The following is a 22,264-nucleotide window of genomic DNA, read 5'->3' on the forward strand; positions in this document are numbered from 1 at the left end:
ATCCATTAGAAGTAGATTAATTGCTTCTGAAGGTGTCTCTCCTTGTCAACAAACCCTAAAGCCAACAGAAGCATAACAGAATACTCTGGACAAACACATGGAGAACTAAACATAATAAATGTGCAAGTATCGTTGAAAAACTCTTGGATTGTATTTATCCTTTTTAATAGAGAACTGAAATCTACCAAAGACAGTTGCAGTGCAAATGATATAATTATAGAAACAATCCCTGCAACTCAGCATGGAAACAGACTTTAACAATGACTGTTGTATTTAGAAAACAAGCGTTCTGCAGAGCCTAACTTAGACATGAAGTCACCTACGTTAAGTAAGGAAAAAAGTGGTTTCTGAATGTGAAAATCTCTGTTACTCAGCAGCTATCACAGGATTATTCTTCTTGCATTGAATGTCCATAATTAGGCCTATAAATCACAGTTAGCAATACATAACGTGGCTCAAAGCTTGCCTTACGTTTCCAATACCACCATGAGATTGGCACATCACCTGAAGACCTGCATCACTCTGAGATCATGATTTCAGACACCCACATGCTACAGTGATAGATACCAGAGTAAGAAACAAATGACAACTACATTCCTGCAGTATGATGAGAATGTCAACCACAAGGGTAAGACTCATATGTGGGCAACCACTTTCATCCCAACTGACCACAACTATGATGAATAATATTAGAACGTATTAGGACTATTGCTGAAGTCCAAAACAGATTTAACTTACTGTTCTATGGTATGAGTGTGGAGTAGAGAAAGATTCAAATGTGACGATCTTGAGTATTTACTCTAATTAACAAACAGTACATCCACAACATAGAAGTGAGCAGCACACTAAAAAAAAAGGGGAGGAGGGAAAGGAGAAGGCAAAGATTTACTACATAAAGTAACCCTGTACTGAAGAAACCAAGGAACATCATAAGCATAGCTTCTGATAAACCCTTTGGGTTGATACTTCTGCTGTTCTAGTATGTCTAAACTTTTCTAAAGACTAGTCTTATGGCTTCACTCAAATTCTGTTCAATAGACTGTACCTTAGAATTCAGAAATACCTAAAAAATATTTTTTAAAAAATCCGTAGTTATATATCATTTTCCCTTCTTTTTCTGCTCAACAGTTCTCAATGACTGCATTTTGTATCAAAGTTTGTGACGAATGTTATGTATTTTTCCAAAACTTTCAGATCAATTACATTCGTATGAGTAGTTTCTCTTACCTGCAGCAAATGTGTGAAGTGAATCAAACTGTTACTAGTGGATAGGTGTACATTCTATCAAGATGAAGGGATTTTGCATCTATCAGCTACCTTTTATATCAGTGCCTTAATGTCTTAACATATTTATTCTCATAAGAGAAAAAAATCCAAGTATACACTCACAGGAGCATTTTTATGCATCCCAAGTATTTAGTATTTCCTACTAGTACCTTCTGCTGCAAACTAATTACAAAACATCTGTGTAAGTGCTTAGGATATCTTTTGTAGTGTTTAATGAATTTTACTGGTTTGTTTACTGAATTAGTATCTTACTAATAAAGGCAATTATTCCACTTTATTTATGACTACTGTGTGTACTAGCGTAAACAGCTACTTTAAATATGCTCTTCCAGATCATGTAGTAATTACTTTGCTCCTAGTAACTCTTGGCATTAGATTCTCAAACTACATTCAAACAAACACACATTTGAATGTATACGCATTTTATCCAGCATAGGTAGTTTGTTCAGTTACTAATAAAATGACTCAGCTATTCTTGTCAGTCATAGCAAAAGAATAAACTTATTAATGCACACTATTTTCCTACACATTTGTTTTCAGGTGAAGAGGTCATCAAAATGAACAGACAATGGCAAACCTGAATGTGTGCAGCCTTGTCCTGGGTTACTCTGCCTTTATATAATTATCACTTTAAAAAAACAGCTCTGCATGCTACTTGGAAAGTGAACCATCAAACCAACTATTCTTCACCTGAAAAACCCCGCTGAACAAGGAATAAAAAACACCACAAGCATGAAGATTTCCTGTGCAGAGATTTGACAAGTGGTGCCCAGTCCTTTTAATGGGGTAGGCCACATGAGCAAGACAAAGCCAAACAGGAACTACACATGCTGTAGCCCCCCTTGTCACACAACGTGCCTGTCACATGCAACGTGCAGCCACATCAAGCGTGTGTAGATATATATATACACACACATACACACACTCACAGAATATACAAATACAGTATACAGGTAAAGTGATGTGTGTATAGATAGTGATATATAAATATAAAATATATATAAAATACTCGATTAGAAAACAGTCTAAAAATGGATCCAAAAATTACAAGAAAAAATTTACGAAGCAGAAAAAATATCTCAAGACTCTCACTGCACGCGCACACACACACACACCCCTTCATGGAGTGAAATGTCGTATAAAGATGTTGAGTATGTGGATTTTCAGGACTTGCTTTATTCCAAGAGATTTACCCTTATTACATGCTTTAAAACAAAAAACATCCATGTCCCATAAATGACTTATTTTAACAGATCTAGCTTTAGAATAAGTCATACATGAGAGATTGGAATAATTAGAAGAACTCAGTGGCAAAAAGCCAATTAAACATGGCAACTGTCATCAGGAGACTAACCAAGTATTAGAAATCCAGGCAGTAGAGTGACCCATCCTGTCCTACCCACAATATTTTGGAAGTGTTATGAATCTGAGTAAGTTCTGGTTTTAAATGAGCTCAGTGGATTGAATCACTATATATAGATACATTCCACGTCCAGTGAAACTGATCCAATTCCTTTTTCCATCCAGGAACCCATTTCAAAATACGGATGAATAAAATTCATCATACCCATAAAAGCAGTTTACATTCATCCATGCTCTAAAGGAATTACACCTTTATTACAATTACACTGTGTGGTGCAATTACTTAATTGCACCACACAGAAACACTTCTTTGCAATTTAGATTTCTGGAGTTCACACTAATGTTTTGATGGTTAACTCTTCTCAGCACATACCCCATTAAAAAAAAAGAAATTAAAAATAATCACACTTACTAGTTGATTTGTTACAATCTGAAATTGGGATTCTAAGCCTGGTCATGTCTTAGCAACCTTGTAATTTCTTAAGTAGGAAGAGAGATGGGTAGAAGTTGATATTATTTCTTCACTGAGTTCAAGATTAAGAAAACCTTTAGAAGAGGGGAAGTGGAATTATTTGTATATGATGGGTTTCATATATAAAAACAAAGAAGAGACATATATCTGAAATCCTGGTCCTGTTCAATGAATGCAAATTGAGAATGCAGCATTGTAGGAAACTAGATTCTCATACAGCTGATGAAAAAACATCCAAAAAAATTATTATAAGGAACTTAACCTGACAGTTTACATTTGAATTCACTTGTTTCTAAAAATATGTACAAAACAATTGTATTGTCTACTTTAAAAATTCTGTCATAGTTGCATAGTTATCTGAGATCGGAGGTGCAAGTACCACGAGATAAGCAACACGAACCAGGTGAATTCTCAGGGGCAGTACTGAACAGCAGAACAAGATCATTTGTTATACACATCACACAATGTATCAAGTCCTCTGATAGCTCTCCTCACCCAACAATGTCCCAGATGGTCCAGTCGCCAAATGTTCAGATACAAAATCAAAGAATATGTCAAAGTCTGCTCTTCCATCTTTGTAAGCCAAAGCAGTAATAAAATAATCCAGTCAATATCTAAGATATTAAGCCCACAATTAAATTCAAGCAGTCTTGATGATTGCATTAATATAGGCAGTCTTTATACATTTCTTTGAATATACTTATGGTACTATTTATCTAACATCAGAATCAACACTGAGCTGCTGTTGTTGGGTCTTTTTTGGTTTTCAACACAAATGCAGAAATGGAGTTGCATAAACATTTACCTGCCAGTCATTGTTCTTGCAACTTAGGCTGGTAATGGAATATCAAGTATGTATACTGACAGATCTTGCACGCAAAGAAAAGTGCACCCCTAACCTCTCAAAAACCATAAAAATCTGTTTTAAAATGATCAAAGAGTAGCTGAAAGCAATGGAAAAAAAATCTCATCAAGTTCTATGGTTTTTTTGAAGCAATTGAGTAATTCCTCAGTTCCCATGTGATTTTCTGGAAATACATTTACTTCAAGTATCTTTGACAACTAGGAACTTTTAACACTATTTCCACCCTTCAGAAATACTGAAAGACATTTGTCCCGCATCTGTTAAAATACAGATCTTTAAGAACTTACCACAAACAGATTCCTACAGTGCCATTAAAATATCTATCTGAGCTGGACATTAAACAATTCAGTATTGAAAATTTTAAGTTTGCTGTTGAGAAAGGAAATATTAATGAATGGAGAAGCTGCTATGTAATCCAACATAAACTTATAAATGTAAGGATATAAGACAGATACTCAAGCCTGAGCAAAAAAACCCCCACTTCATCCTCCACTGTTAATTCTCAAAAGAAGTTACTTCATGAATAGACATTTTCTCACTGAAAGAAAATTAATATAGACCATAAAGAATCTCTGCATATTGCACAAAGTCATTCCTAACACGAGTCTCCTCCTCCATTATATGACCTGCATACCAAGACAGGGGGATTTTTATAGACCCAGTGCTGGTCAAGGCCTTGCTGAAGTTGGTGTACAGTTCTTCTGAAACATTTTCACTGAGCTACACTGTAATAGCTGCAGTATTTGTGCTGGTATGCTGGACTGGAATAACACAGCTAGCTCTAAGACAGTATCCTTTAAATATTGGCCGCAATATTTTTTGAATGCATTACGTATTTCTATTTTGGCAAAAGTGGGTTTTTACAGCTCACATCAGTACCCTTAGAAGTACAAAGGTATCAAATTACACATTATACTAGACAGCTTCCAGTAAGCCTAAGTCATACTGCAAAACAACATCTGCAATAATTATTTGCATGTACAAAGAGACATTACCAATTGAAACATTAGGTGTTTTATTAAAAAGAGTCAAGAAATAGTTTTATAAATATATACTTTGTACACAAGCTTTTCTTGTTTAACAGTCACAGTGTAACAAGTGTTAAGCAATACAAGAAAGTAAAATCAAAAAGAAATGGTGCTACTGTCCAGAACTACTCTCAGGAAACAAAGCAAAGGCATGGTGGAAGCAAAGGCCTCGGCTCCTCTGGTTTTTTCAGCTTTCATTACTCTCCAATGGTTTCACTAGACAAGGAAAGCTAATTCACAAGATGAATCAGAGTCACACAGCTGTTTCTCAGTTCCTCTTGGTCAGCAGAAAAGCTGTGTGCCTCTAGCTCACCTTTGCCATTTTGCTGAAATACAGGGACTAGGAAGCCAAGTTATCAACAGCCCCTCAGTATTAGGTATTGCATCTGGAGCACTGATTAAAGCACACTGTAGTAAGCTCCTCTTCGGATAATTCATTGCATCATAGCTCAGATCCAGGTAAGCTTACACACTTCACAGTTCTCCTGCTATTTTCAGTGCAAAAATACTTAATTTTGGTATAATTTCAATTAAATAGAGCGCTTTTGGGGACCTATCTTAAATTTTTGCATTCACTTAAGACCATAATAAAGTACAGCTCAAGGGAGCTGTTCACTAATTTGTCCCACTGAGCAGAACTGTCCTGAAATTTTCAACAGCTTTTTGTTTTATTCAAAACAGAGTTAAATGCTTAGACTATGATAATAAAACTTACCAATACCATCATCACATCTTAACAGATTTTCTTTACTAGTGGAGTCAAAAATGAAATATACAAATAAACTCCTACATAAGTTAACACAATGAGCAATTACAGCAACCTGGAATGCTGCTAATTAAAGCAGGATTATATTATACCATCTCTTCCAATAATGCATAATCAGGATTTGAAATTCCTTAATACATAGCTCTGCAGATGCTGGAAGTTTACATGAGAACAGAACGCATTGAGAAAATTTTTTTTAAGAAAAATCTTTCAAGCACTTCTAAACACAGAGAAGTCCCAGCGCCAAAGCTTGCTGGATCAGGAGAGAAGTATTGCTACATGCTCGTGCTATTTGTGCAACTCTACAATTTAAAGAAAAACCTTTAAGCCATAAAATATCTCTCAGACCACATGCATAACCCAGTAAGATCTAAACCTTCTGCAGCTATATAAAACAAAAGCATCCTTCTGTATTACTGTATTTAAATGAAGTTATGATTATTCAATTAATTCTTTTGCAGAATCAAACTTTCTTCACAAGACAAGATGACTGTAAAGGGAAGATGTGGAAATATCCATTAAAAAAAGCAAAAAGTAGCCACCACATCTTGGAAAAAAACCAGCATTGGTTCTTGGGGTTTGCTGGGGTTTGGGTTTTTTTGGCTTCTTTTTTGGTGAAGTGGGGGTTGTTAGGGTTTTCACTGGGGTTTTTATACAATGAAAAATTAGAGGAACAACAAATATTTTAAAACTAAACAGTACAGCAAATTTCCTAAAAGTTACATAATACATTACTGAATAATTTTTATCTCTTTTCCTCTCTTCTTCAAAAAATGTATTTTTTTCAGACTGCTTGATGAAACTAAATAGCCACAGCTCTACCGGCATCCTAGAATCCTGAGGGAACTGGCTGTTATCTCCAATATATTTGAAAATTCATGGCAATGAGGTGAAGACCCAGTGGCTGGAAAATGGGAAATATCACCCTCAGTTTTAAAAAGGAGAGAAAGGAAGACACAGGGAGCTGCAGACTGGTGAGCCTCACCTCTGTGCCTGGGGAAATCGTGGAGCATAACCTCACAAAAACAATGCTGAGGCACGTGCAACACATGATCCAAAACAGTCAGCATGGCTTTACTAAAGGGCAAGTCATGAAGTCATACCTGAGCAACCAAGTGGTCTTCTCTGATGGAGTGACTGCAACAGTGGACACAGGAAAAATGACTGATGTCATCTACCTGGACTTCTGTAAGGTCTTCAAAATGGTCTCATACAACATCGTTATCTCCATACTGGAGAGACATGGATTTGAAGGGTGGAATGACTTGTGGGTCAGGAACTGTCCATCTGGCTGGATGGACACAGCCAGAGGGTTGTGGTCAATGGCTCTGTGTCCAGGTGGAGGCCAGTGATGGGTGGTGTCCCTCAGGGCTCTGTTTTGGGAGCACTGATCTTCACTATCTTCATCAGTGACAGAGAGTGGGGTCAGGTGCACCATCAGAAAGTTTCCAGATGACACAAAGCTGAGTGGTGCCCTTGACACAACGAAGGAAGGATGACACCCCAAGGAACCTGGAAAACTTGAGAAGTGGGCTCCTGGGAACCTCATGAGGTTCAACAAGTGCAAGTGCAAGGTGCTGCACCTGGGTCAGGTAATACCAGACCTGAGCACAAACTGGAAGAAGAACTCATGGACAGCAGTCTTGCCCAGAAGGACTTGAGGGTTCTTGTGGATGAAAGACCAGACATGACCCAACCTCATCCTGAGATGCTTCTAAACCAGCGTGAGCTGCAGGTGAAGGGAGGGGATTCTGCCCCCCTACTCTGCTTTTGTAAGATCCCGCCTGGAGCACTGGGGTCCCCAGCATAAGAAAGACATGGACCTATTGAAGGAGGTCCAGAGGAGGCCACCAAGATACTCAGAGAGCTGGAGCACCTCTGCTATGAGAAAAGGCTGTGAGAGCTGGGGTTGTTCAGCCTAGAGGAGAGAAGACTCAGAATCTGAGGCCTCACTAGAATCTTTCAGTACCTATGGGAGTCACAAGAAAGCTGGGGAGGGACTTTTTACAAGGGCATGTAGTGACAGGACAAGGGGTAACAGCTTCAAACTGAAAGAGGGCAGGTTTAGATTAGATATTACAAAGTCTTTTACACGACTGATTTATCTATGTAACACTTAATACAAAACCAGACTGAAGCAAATCCTCTGCATACAGTATCCGAGTTTAATATTGACAGTAGATAATATTAAGTCCAATCTTTAGAAAGAGCAGGAAGATTTTTAGTGGTCAAATTCGCTAATCTATCACACTAAGGCTCTCCTTGATCCCTCCAATACAATTTTTAAGTATTTCCATTTTTTTCCTGCAATGTAGCATCCTAATTCACGACCCAACAAAGATGTTTATTATAACTAGCTGGGAAATTAGCATTATTTGAATTCCTGTTAAAAGACACCCTGTTGGTTGGGAAAAATTAAATACCTGAATTGTGCATACTTCCTGTGTACAACAATTAAACAATGTTCACAAACACAACGTTTTCTAATTTCGAAACTGGAAAGAATTTTCATGCTTTACCTGTGATTTCATCTCATAAAGTGTAGCATCCTCTGGAGTTAATTGAAGTGCTTCATCCCACTTGACAAGAGCCTCTCTGTACCTGTGGTCAAAACAACATTACAGTGTCAACATATTTAGAGGGACTGGATATTTCTATTTATATCCTGACATTCTCCTAAATAAACTGCCATGGCATATGATTAGTATTAATTATTTTTCTACTTACTTCCCCATAAGACATACTGAACTGTTTTCAGAAACTGGACATTTTTTGTTCTGACCAAATGGATTCATAAGTACTACTACAGAAGTGACCTCAAGTGAATTTACAAAGCAACATTAGAAACCTGAGGCAAAGCTTAATGACTTAAAACTAGAAATCTTGAACTCAGTCAAGTTCCCCTCATTGTCAAAATGATCCCTAGCCAGGTATAAAGAAATATATCCAGAACCCTACATGCCATGATACAGTCATATTTTAAAATTTCTTTTCATTCTAAAAAGCTGGTATTTCTATAGTGTAACATAATGTAAGAATCTAAGGACATCTAGAAAACTTTGGTATTTAAATATAAGAAGGAGGTTGAAAGTAAACAGCTATACTGAAATCACTCAACTTTGGGAAAGCATGAACTATGTTGCTCTTTCCTAGGAAAAAGAACAAAACAGAAGAGCTGACCAAAACCAATAAAATGTAGCTTTCTTTTGTCTTGAACAATGAGGTAAAACTTGAACCACAATGAAGAACTGTAACAGAATAGTGAGATGCAGTTACAGATGTGCAGTCTTTTCAGCCCTACAGGTGGCCTTTCATCAACATCAATGAGGCTCTGGGGTTATCACATGTTCTCTGAAACTGTTTCAAAATCCACATTTGTTGCAAAACTCAGTGGGAACATATGTATTTGTATTAATTATACTGCAAAGGTATGGAAACAGTTAGTCTTGGGAGATACACATGCTTCAACTTTAATACAGTGTGGATAAAACTACAGTAATTTTCACATGCACTTCATATGAAACAATTTTTATCTTCCCCTACTCATCATTCTTCCTTCCCATTCCTTTCCCCATTTTTCAATTTTTCAGAAGTCCTCTGGGTTGTATTACACCTCCAGGTTTTCCAGAGCAGTCATAAGAAGACTTCAGAAAGTTCTGAGCCAACTCGGAATAGAAAAACAGACTGGAAAAGCAATGCAACTGAAGTCAAACTCTCCCTATGATCCAGGTATTATTAGTTTGCAAATTACACTAATAAGTGTGATGTTTGAGTGCTAAGCAAAGGACGTTCCAATAAACTTTCACATTTCCTCCAAGTTTAGCCACCAGCTGCACACTTTTCATCTCAGTTCATTTGCAAGGGCAGGTGTTCACCCTAAAGAAAACATGACATTTTCCACATGCATCAGTAGAAGCTTTATGCTGTTATTTACCTAGTGTGGACTACTTTTGGAGTAGAAGATTATAGTTTAGTTCAACACCTAGCACAGACCTTGCAAATAAAGCCTACATGAGTAAGGGTCCTCAGCTCAGTTAGGTGGTATCCTGGCCATGCAGAAAGGTGCAATGTTGTGAGCAAAGAGTTGAGTAAAAACAGGTTTTGGAAAACAGAGCAATTACAGTAATAACATCAGTGACCAGAAAGGAAGGAACAGCACCGGCATTCTGCAAGTAAAAAGATGCAAGACAAAAAGCTGCATTTCAGGAACCTTCATTTTTACTTCTATGAATGGAACATAATTGTTCAAAGCACCAATCTGAATGGGATATAAACCCATAGCAAGAACATGTTACTGCTGAAAGAAGGGTCAAATAGAAGCCAATATTTCCCCAAGTCCTGCTGGGTTTTGCTACCAATTTGTCAACAGTCTGCCAAGAGAATAAAGATGGACAAGAGAGAAGAAGTTGCACATTCACAGAAACAATATGCTGCATGTGCTCTGTATGTGAACAGTAAATTATGTAACTCAACCTGTGAGCCCCAGAAAGTGTGATCCAAGAGAAGGGACAACAGAAAGCCAGAATCACTTCCCAGACTAAGAACACAACAGCAGAGGGCTGGAACAGGAAAGGTTTCACCCACTAAGGAGACTGACTGCTGACTACCAGCTTACAATGTGGAGATATCCACAGGGCTGTGCAATAGTCCTCTTCTCAGTACATGTATTTTCTTGAGAGAAGGTCTGGTAAAACATTTCTGTTCTATTTGAAACACTCAGAAAAAAAGATCTTTCTATTGCTGCTCCAGGAGAAACTAAGGGCACTGTCCTTACTAAGAGAAAATGAGCCATGTTGCTTCTCTAGTAATGCAAAATCAGGAAAAATCCTTTATGAAAAGATAGTCCATTAATCAAAGAACATTCTATGTCATTCTTCTGAAGGAAAACATAGAAGATTATATTAAATATCGAACGCCATACTGAAAGATTCCTAGGGATATAAGATACAGTTGCAAAGTCAATGTTTCAGTAAATGCTTTATGAAAATCATAAACCTTGGCTGAAATAAGGAGGGAGTTAACACAGGGGTAGTGTTGCAAAATAAGTAATTTAAAAAATAGATCATTTTACTGTTTCTCAGGATCTTTTTTGAGCTGAACTGTACAGCTTTTCCACTGTATGTTACCACTGTGAGGAGAACTAGTCTTGAAAAGGAAAGCTTTGATATAAATATGGCATCCGCTTAGGGCTTGGAGTATCTGTCATATAAGGGAAGGCTAAGAGAAACAGGACTATGCAGCCTGGAGAAGGGGAGGCTCAAAAGGAATCTTACTGAGGGGCAAAATTACCCAATTTGGAAGTGGGGCAGGGAGTTCAGAAGATGGAATCAACTCTTCTCAGTCATGCCCAATGACAGGACAAGAAGCAATAGGCACGAAAATGAAGCACAAAAATTTCTGTTTAAGCATATCTCCATCACTGGAGATACCCAAAATGCAGATCAACAACATCCTGAGCAACTCACTGTAGTCAAACTTGCTTCAAGCAGGAGCCAGAGTAGAAAAATCTCAGGGAGTTCACTAGGATTGTATGATTTGCTAAGGTATCAGCAAAACCAGTGATTTAAGTGATTTAAGATATTATTATCTTTTGGCTAAATGAAAACAAATTTTATACAGAATTTAAACTGACAAAAAATAGATCCATTAATTTTTAGATCTCTGGGATGGCTATAAAATTTTTCTATTGTAGCAGTGAAGTCACAAAACACTAACAATGGACATATCCTCTTTGTAACAGATTATAAAAACAGTATTTCCAGAAAAATTAAAACATTTATGCATATATACATTGTAACTAAGCACCTAAACAGTAACACAAAGCATTTTTAAGGAAAGACTACAATGTTTTGATATATCGAATTCTATTTATGGGAGTACACAGATACAGTACCCTTATCTACCTACAGTGATTTCAGCCAAGTAGCAGACTTCACTACAAAAAAATTATACAGTTACAATCAGAATTTAATTAGCATTTTCTCTTCTTTATTGCAAAGCTATAAAAAGGAATAAATTATTGACAACTGGATACATCTGGAATGGCTTCAGCGTACAAGACCTGATGGATTTAGACATTTTTTATTTAACAGCACATGAAATCCCATAGCTCCCCTAAAGTACTTAAACTGCTCTATTCAGACATGCTACTGACCATCTGGGAGCTGCAGAAACTTGGCCCGTTTTTCTACAGCTTGCCAAACTTTTGAAACAAACATCTCATGCTTACACTTCACTTTTTCAACACCACTTCTGGGAAAACAGGATCTCTTGAACTCTTAAACAAAATCATTAAAACAAATCTTAAAAAAAAAAATGTTTGCGGCATCTTGGTAAAAAACCCAAAATCTAAATTACACAAAGATTGATTTTTGAATTACATACATAAAATGCTAAAAACCATCACTACAGCTCATGCAGGATTTAGAGTCCTATATTTTTCTCTCAGGCTTGCTACAGGCTGATGTTTCAGGAACAGAGTAAGACAGGACATAATCAGAGTGTCACTGAAAATATCTCCAAATGTACTAAAAAGAGGAGATGGTATCAAATTCAGGCAAAACGAGACGCATCTGCAGGAGAGAGGCAGAGTACAGGAGTACAGTGTCAGGAAAAGGCATGAAGAAACAGAACTCCTGGGATTTCTTTTAGAGTTGGACTGATATTCCTACCATCAGATGTTACAGGATAATGAGGAAAAACACAGACAAAGCTAAGAAAGGGAAAGCAAATTTTAAAAAGAATATGCCTAATTGTCAAAGATTCCTATCACAGATGAAGAACATGAATAGTCTGCAGCCACCAGCAACTCCATCAAGAACAATTTTAACTCAGTGCAGGGTCAAATTCTGAGTTTGTTGGAAACCAGAGGAAAAGAACACTAGCCAGTAATTATACAGAGTACATAAAAAGAGAAACGAAAATTAAAGCAGAAGTTGATTACAGGAATAAACTTCCCTTTTTAAGCTGGGAGATGATGCAGGGCTAGACTCTGGGAGAAAAGATTCAAACAACAGGTGAATGAGGAAACTAAGAAGGAAAACAGAGAATGAACATAACACAGCTTTTTTGTGTTTAACAACTCTGCATTTCTCTAACACAGCTAGGCTTTCACAGCAAAGTACTTCCTCTGCTGGGGGTGAGGAGGGAGATGTACAGCACTTCGTAGAAGCATTTAGAGAAGAACAGTGCGTAAATAAGCAACAAGAAGTTGTTTGCTTAAATGCACACAGAAAATTCATGTCCACAGCATATTTAGACTGATAAAAGTCATAGGATTGGTACACCTTACTATAGTGCTTCACATGTTCAAAATGTTCTTTTGAAGTCTTAGCAACCTCCCAATTTTTTGTCAGACAATTCTGACAACTATTGGTGAATCATGATCACTGCAGCACCAAAGTATAGCTACTTTGTGTTAAAAGTGCCAAAGGTGGTAAAGTGTCACTTCGGATTATGTACAGAGCAAACAACTGCTTCACAATCCACCAGAACTTTCAATAAAATGTTTTAATTTAACACTTTCAATTAGGTGTGGCTACACAAGAGGTTCATGGCAATTCTTCAGTGGCACCTGACCATACACGAGGTCTTACCCCACAGTAGAGATAAACAAACAAATCACTGCAGCTACCCTTTGAGAAGGTAAAGTCTTCTGAAGTGACAAAGTGGCAAAACAGCATGCACATACCTGAACTACATCATTTCAAAGCCTACGTATTCAGAGTTACTATTCTGGCACACACTAGACTCTTCAAACTGAGGTCATTGACAGCCGGACACTGGTAGTGCACATAGTGAAAATAAGTCTGGTTTATACGGCAAACACAAAAAGCTGTTACATGTAAATCAGCTGAACATACCACAACATTAAATAGCTAACACAAGTACTTCAAAAAGACTTCTCTCTCTTAAAAACTTCCACAGAAGAACAGACAGGAATTACCATTTCATCATGTGCCAAAAGTAATTACCATCTATCATCACAATGAACTACAAGATCAAGTTTTTGATGTAAGTTCCACTCACCAGTTTCCTAATTTTTATTCCAGCCACAAATGTAAATATGGCTAATTCCAAGCACTGTAACTATTAGGCAAATGCAGTTTTGAAACTACCTTTGTCAAAGAAAAAGTATGAAACACAATACTGGAGAAAGCTGAACAAGTTCATACCAAAAAGCAAATACCCATAAGCAAAAGCCACAGAATCAGGATTCTGGTACCATCTCTGACAGGCACCCTCTCTCACACGGGAATAACACTTGATTTCCTCGCATATGATACAAAAAAGTAGTCTCAAACAAATTATTCACTACTATTTCACAATCATTTTTTTTGGACACAGGAATGGAATATATTGCAGTAAATAATTTAAGCGACAAATGACAGAGGAAATGGGGAGTGAGCAACCCTGTCTTTCACAAATACATTTCATATGGAATTGAGAGCTGAGGGCTCTGCTACCTTTGACTTATTTTACCCCATTCTTTACAACCTGGTCAATCACTGTTTCATGGTCCACCACACTCAGATACTGCACTTACTTGTAAGCAGACAAGAAAATTAGCAACACAAATGCAACACATCCAGGTGCTAATCAAATCCTTTCCAGCTAACTTCCACAACCACTTTCATTCCTGGGCCATCAGTGTGTGCAATTTCAGGGCTTTGTCCCCAAAGGAGGCTTTGGAAAGCATGTAAGCATAAACCTACACGTGTGTTTAGTCTTCAAAAATGACATCATTATTTAAGCTCTGCCTGACTAGAATTATATAGTTGGTTAACATGAAAGTTCAAAGCACATGTTTTCATTTTAAAAAACCCTTTATATTCAGGGAAAGAGAACAAGTTACATATTACTAAACAAACTCTTAGTTAAACACACCAATCACATGCAAAATTCTCCATACTGGACATTCTACAACATCGTTTCTGTCCTTGCTGCAGATTCTCCCTGGACTTGGCACTGCTACTTCATATTTCTCTCTCAAAATATGGATTTAATAGATAACACAGAGGAATTGACTTACCTGCAATGAGATTACATCACAATGACTGTCAGAAGTGCTAAAAAATACACTGCTAATCATTTGCAGTAGTCCCGAGAACGTGGTACTGTAATTTTTAAGTGAGAATAGCTAGTATCTCAAGTTCTCTCTACAAGGTGTTAACTCAGACACAAGAGCATTATTTGGATGAAAAGAACTCCAGGAAATTACACTTCTTTCAATTAAGTCGTTTTGCTGGTTTAATTTAGTTATGAAAACCACAACTTTTCAATGAGAAGTGGCTATTGTCACTGACTGATACTGATTAACTACAGAATACCTGATTAACTACAGAAATATTAACAGGTAGACTGCAGTGCAAAGTTTTTCCATGTAAAAATTTGAAACTGCAGTATGGATTAATGTCTGACCTTCAGGAAGAGACAAAATAAGCTATTTCTACCCATATTCTATTAACACCAAACTATCAAGTAATTACAAAATAGAACACAAAGATGTACAAAAATACTGCTTTTTCTTCTTTTCCTCTACATCTCAAGTTCTTTTACTCAGAGTCTAAATTGAAACGCAGGAGATCGAGAATTCTTGTTCGGACTTAGTTGTTTTTTATATCTTACCAGTAATACAGATGTACAGTGTGCCTCCAAGGCTGGCAGGGTGGAAAATGGCTGTGAGTTTTAATTTTCCAAGGTTTTTAAAGTCTAAACTAACCCATTATGAGATACGTTTTTACTTACAATCCAATTACTAACTTTTCATGTTCTGCAGTGCGGAACTCTTGACCCAACAACAGAACATTCAGGTTTGTGAAGAAGAGAAGAGAGAAGACATAAATCCACACCCAAAATCCTCCATATTGTAACCTATTATTATCTATATTTCCTAAACCTAATTTTCTACATTTCTACACATTTCATCCAGTGACATAATTTTAATTACACAGCAACAACCTCAGTGTTATCACACAATTTAGGAAACTTTTCCCAGGGTTTTGGATCGAATACAGTGTGTTTCTGAGGATCACTGCTTCACAGCACTGAAAGGCTGAAATTCTCAGAACCCAGGGCTCCAACATAAAAATGCACAATGAAATACCTTAATTCACCAGAGAGCATGCAACATTTGAGAACTTCTTTACAGGCAGGCAAACCTTTTACCTGTGTTTCTCCAATATCTATAGCTGCAAGTTACGTAACATACCTGTTCTCTATTCAGAAAGGCAGTGCTAACAACAGACTTGTTGATACAGAGGAAACAACAGCTATATTCACATGCTGAAAGTCATATCACAGTGCTTAAGAACAGAAATTGTCAAGACATTCCATACCACTCAGAAATATTCTCACACAGAAGAACATTTATTATATTGTATAACTAGTGCTCATTTATGAACATTAAAAAGAATAAATATAAATTACATTCATATAGTTAAAATCCAGTTTCAAATGCTTTTATGTTCAACATTAGTATCAGACTAGACCACAACTGGTAAAAAAGACAACACCTAAGACTCCCTCTACAGGGTCTAAAAGCTGCATTCCAACCATCTATAAACATGTGAGGTGCTTTGTTAAATACCAGATTTGTAATTTAACATAATTAAAATTGGGTATTGATTGTCATTTTACAGCTGAGAGCTCTGTAGGAAGCCCAAATAAACAGGGACAAATATGAGCAGCATGGAAATACAAGAAGGAAATCAAGTTTTATTACACCTCAACCTGCTATTTTCATTATTTAAGCAGTAAGAACTGCCTATGCAACTGACTATGACTAACCCTGCAAGCTTCAAAAGAGAATTAATTGTATCATTTCAGTAAAATCAATTCACCATTTTACTATTCCAAACAGAAGCTGCAAATTAATATAAATCAAGTATCAGACACTGCAATAGCTGTAGTATTTTAAGTATTCACAGAGAAGTAATGCATTCTTATTGCTGAAATGAAATTTTAAATAGAAAGCTTTAGTTCCTCAGAACCGTTTCAACAGCAGTTCCTCTGAAAGCAGCAGGAAGGAAAAAACTGTTATGTGGCATTAGAAGCAATATTCTGGTGAAGAGAATTACTTGTTCAGATGCCGTTTAGACATACAGTAGTAGAGGCCAAAATGATAGGCATCATCTCTTTTGTTTTTAGCTGTGAAGGCATTTATTCCTTTTAACATTTTAATTATTTGTCCACAGATGGCAAACAGCTCTCTCTCACTTCACATTATGATCCTAATGGTTCTTAGCAATCAGACACAGAAATATGGCCCTAAGTCAACAGAAAAAAAAAAAAAATTCTGGGCTTTAAACACCAGCATTCCTCTATCTTTCTCAAAATTATTTACTGCCAAATTATCATGCTCAATGGCAGGGTATTAACGTGACAAAACATTTTTGGGACAGATGGGACAGATCATACAAGTAAAGCAATAGTCTGCTCAGATTGTATTCTGATCAGTTCCATCTCGTCTAGTTGACATGCTTTTGTTATCTGTGTTAAATAGTGTAATTTTGCTTAATTTTCTTTCTTTCTGTAACTTAAGGCCTCTTTACAATGTTTGCTGATGAATAAAAATGACAAAAGTTATAAAAAAATAGAGAGAAAGACAAAGATAGAGGAAATGTATACTTCTCTATGATATTTTCCTACTTAAAAGGCAATTTTTATTTTTCCATTGAAGTTACAGTAAGTTAAGTAGGCAGGTAGTCTACAAACCTCCCACATAGCTGAAACTATTAGAAAGTACTGATTTCAAATTACTATGAAGTATTAATGCAAATACTAGTCAGCAAAAGCCACGAAGTCTCCTGTAGTAAGTGAAATACTGATGTGTAATAAACAGAACCACCTACCTACAAGGACATAATATATATCTATACAGACTGTATGGATACTGGCAATCACTACTTAGAATTAAGGAAACTATCACACTTTTAAATCTCAATATAAGTAAGAACTCGTCCACATGAAAGTGGCAAGAAGAGCAGCAGCTCTCCATTACCAGCACTACAGCAACAAAGAGCTGTGGGCTTCAGTGTCACTAGACAAAAATGTTCTGTAAAGGGTCAGATGAGTTAAGTTTGTGTTTCAAGTACCACGACAGAGCTGGTTAATCACTTACAATGCTGTTTCTACTGAAATGCAACCTTACAGGAACCATTCAGACTGACGGTTTTGGCTGGCACTGTCATTTTTCACCCATAAAGCAATGCCTCTCAAAAGAGAGGAACACCAAGAACTGTTGGAACTATCTACTTCAATGTTTTTTCCCATAGTACAGCAGGCAATGCAAAACAAAATATCAAAGATTCAAAAGAAGATTAACATATCAGATGATTTTATCTGCAGTGACTACCAGATAGGAATATTTCAATGATTTGTTCAGGTTATCCCATGCTTCTGAATTCTAACCTGTAAAATTCATTGATCCTCTTAGTCTTACTGTATGACTCATATCCTATGCTCCACCTAGCAGAAAACATCTACAAAGAATATTCTGAGTTTTGAAAGATAGTACCAGAAAGAATCAATAGATTCACAACACACTTTCAGAAGAGCAAACAGGGCAACAGACCTAAGTTTGCTGTGATAATGTACAGAGCTGTAAAGCATCTATAAACTGGAAAATCCCTTCTGGGGAAAAAAAACCAAAAAGGAAGCGAAGTTTGATAGCTCAGGGCTGCATTCTGGAGCATGGATCTGTGTCTCAATCATAAAAATATGATCTTTAACATATATTCTTTACTACCTTCTCTCTTTACACATTAGGTAGATTACACTGATAAGATGAACGTAATTAAGTCCGACTTACAAAAGCCTATCTCTCTAAAATTCCTTTTCCTGAATGTGAGGAAAGCTACCATCTACAAACTCTAACAGCACCAATAAATTTTCTTTAGACTGAGACATACTGAGACATATACTACCTCACCTTGGTGGTTCTTTCCCAGTTTTGCTCAATATTTATGATTTTTCTCTCTCATTGACAATTTATTATCAGAATATAATGACCAAAACTAAGTAATCTGGACACCTTCACAATCAATTAAACTAAATAAAAACCAGTAAATTACCCAGAAAAAAAGAAGCAGATTAAAGATTTTTTTATACTTACACAATGCTCAATGTAATATACCAGTAATTTGCATAAAACTTCCTTAGGTTTTATTACAGCAATTTATTCTGTAAATTAATTAGGACATTTTAATTATTATTATTCAATTTCAGTATTAATTTCTTTCATTTTGTATACCAACAGCACTTCTAAATCTTTTCCCAGTATTGCTTGCAATTCTTTCTCACTTTTGAAAACCATGAAAGAAATCAGCTACTAATTTGAAACCTCATTCATTCAATTCCACCCACAATACAGAAGTATCAGAATTCTGCCACATTTCTGAAAGGCAAACACCTTCTAGTGACTGCAACTTTCTGATGAGTCCTGAAAAGTTGTTCTGCACTCTTCTCACCTACCTCAATTTACTTTCTTGCCCCTGCTTTGCACCAGAATAAAAGCTTTTGCTCCTTGAACCAAGTCAACAGCCTAATTCAGGTTATGACCTCTCCAAACAGTTTGTTTCAAAGCACCAAGCAGCTCCCTGGTGTAATTCTCCATTTGGAAAATTACACTGGAGAGTGTTACACTGGAGTTACACTGCAGAATTACTTTACCAAACAAGACAGCTGTTGTGATAGTAATGAAACTGAATGCATTATTAAAAAAATGGCATTTTACCAAACAAGTGTCCTATCACCTTCATACTCAGAACTCTGCAAAACGACTTTCTAATCTGACAGTGACAGAAAGATGGTCTAGCAGGGGGGCCTGAATAACACAAAGTTTATTTTCAGGATTGGAAAATTTTTATTGCAATCTCAGCATGTGATCCTACCCCCTAGAATGCTTTTAAGTACTCCTTTTCTTTATCAAGCCCCTAGTGAGGTCTCAATTAATATTAATCAAATTCAAATCAGAAATGCTCTTTGAGGACTGGAAGTCAAAATACTTAACTGAATGATAAATCTATTTTAAAATATACAGTATTTCACATATGTCCAGGAAAATAAATTATATGTGAAAAACACCAGGAAAGGTTAACCTTCCGGCAAACAGAAGAGTTTCACTCGCAGCCTAGAATAAAACCAATATAAAAACATCGATGCCAACATCCAAATCCACTGAAGGTGAATTTAGCATCACAAGAGCCTGTTCCTAAGAAAAGAAAAGTTTCTATTAAATCTTCCAGACAAACACAGTTTACTACAGAGAAGTCTAGGCTTTCAGTAAGTTTATGCTATTCAACATATTTAACAGGTGTTTCCTATTTTTAACAGTAAAACAGGACTGTGGAGCCAGCTGAATACAATCCATTATTCACTACCAAGATCTCTTATCCAAAGTCAGTAGCTGAAAAAACCCCTACAACTATGAACTGCCTTTTGTTTAAATGTCATTTCCTGATTTCTGCAGAAGACAAAAAGCTTAAGCCATACATGGTCTACTTCACTGAATTTCTATTACCAGCTGACAGGTCAAAGAAAAAACACTGTTTTCAATATTTGCCACTTAGTTGCTAGAGCCAGTAAAACTCCAGAGACTGGCATGAAAATATATCCAATTCATGCTAAGAACGGCAGCCTGTAAAAATGATTAATTAGTTTGAACTGGCTACAAAATAGCAAACTTCAGTTCTTCAAAAAACCAAAATTTCTGTGACTGTTTTTCAGATGGCACAAAAAAAAAAGGAGTCTTGCCTTACTTCTTTCACTGAATGGTATGAATGTATTGGACAGCATTTGTAGGTAGAAAGGTATGGTTCCTGTCTAAAACCTCTGAATTACAGTATTTAAACACAATAATATAAAATTGAGAATGATACTGTAAATACTGTGATTCTTCTCTTTGCAACCAGGAAAAATGTACTGGTCACACAAATGACTGTACTAAGAAAAATGTCAATGTCTATCACCCATTTTGTATAGGTCAGATGGTTTACCAAAAGTACTGGACTATATATTTTAACATTTTTGTTGTGTTAAGACTCTCTGCACCTAACCCCCATCAAAAAAGTGTACTTTAGTTTGTACTGCCAAAATTGGAGAAAATAACTGCTAGTAAAGTCTCTAACAGCTAATTAGAAGTAGCTTGTTCACAGTCTAATGATAAGACAATTACACACATTCGAAAACAGATGAGTGTTTTTTTAAAAGGGTAAAAACAGAAGTCTGGCCTACAGGTGCAAATAAATTCACAGATAACCATTTCAAATTTTAAGTGCAATACAGTAACATAAGACAGGCCACAACTAGACAACAACAGAGCATAAATGAAATAAGTTCTCTCTTCCCCTGTTGTTTGGCCATTCACTCCCATTTTTCTGGCTATTTTGTCAAAAGCATTTGTGAACCAGATCAGAAACAGCAACCAGAAAGACACTATTTTCCAGCCAGGCTTTGTCTCCACTTCTGTGACTAACTGATACTTTGAGTTGGCTTCCCTCAGGGTAAAAACAAAAAAATGGGACCACGGCAAAGTAGTGGAAATGAAAGACCAGCAGAACTGGATCACACTGACCCTCAACTCAATTCAGTTTACCCCGTGATGGAACTGCAATCTTTGACCAGGTACTTCCAAACAACCAAAGCTAGGGAGAATACACACACCAGCCCTCGCTTTCGGTTAACTCAGCCGTGACATAATTTAACAACTGTCTACAGAACTATTGCACTGTTAACTGCCATGTAAATAAACCAATAGGACAAAAAACAACAGAGGAAGTCAAGATACACAATAAATTAAGTTATAATAAATTTGATGACCACGTTACTATACACGACCCTTCCAAACAGTTATTCTTGTGGTAGTAGTTTATGTTATGAAGTCAACTCATTAACAACCATCACTCCTACAACAGCAAATACTTCCACAATGTAAACTGAGAATGCACCACTCTCAATTTTTCCCATTTGCTATTTGAGTTAACCCTTCAAAAGACCTGGCTGAACAAGATGTTGTTGATAGAGGGTTTTTATTCTGAGTCTTTACTGTCAAGTATCCTTTTCAGTTTAAGGATATGTTCACAATATGCCACAGGATATGGAGGACACCATTTAGGGAACTAGAAGACAAGCTGACATATATATAGGAACCAAGACCTTGTAACAAAATACACTGCCATCTCCTACTTCCGTAGAAAACCACTGAACCAAACGGGCAATTAAAATCCCTTAAATTCAGTACAGTTTAATTTTGGAAGATACAGACAACAGGTACACATCATATTCAGTAAGGATCACACAAGGGATATGAAATTACTATTTCAAAATTAAATTCCATCAATGACAGAGACAGTTAAAACAACAGCAGTGGGGGGATATTACCTTTGTCAGCAACAATTAACTAGACTTAAAGAGCAAGTGGACAAAGATACTAAACTAGGAAAACACTTAATTTTTTCTCCCTGATGCTTCCCCTATGAAGGAAA

The 22,264-nt window shown here is 36.5% G+C and overlaps 1 protein-coding gene across 1 annotated transcript in view; it reads right to left on the minus strand.

The window, feature by feature from the left end:
• Positions 1-22,264, minus strand: part of TTC33 (tetratricopeptide repeat domain 33) — a 44,119-nt gene that overhangs the window by 12,145 nt on the left and 9,710 nt on the right. The window contains exon 3 of the mRNA XM_008630618.2: positions 8,300-8,381. Coding sequence (XP_008628840.1) covers positions 8,300-8,381 — 82 coding nt within the window. The remainder of the gene's footprint in view (positions 1-8,299; positions 8,382-22,264) is intronic.

This window comes from Corvus brachyrhynchos, unplaced genomic scaffold (assembly GCF_000691975.1).
Source record: "Corvus brachyrhynchos isolate BGI_N302 unplaced genomic scaffold, ASM69197v1 scaffold42, whole genome shotgun sequence".
Lineage (NCBI taxonomy): Eukaryota > Metazoa > Chordata > Aves > Passeriformes > Corvidae > Corvus > Corvus brachyrhynchos.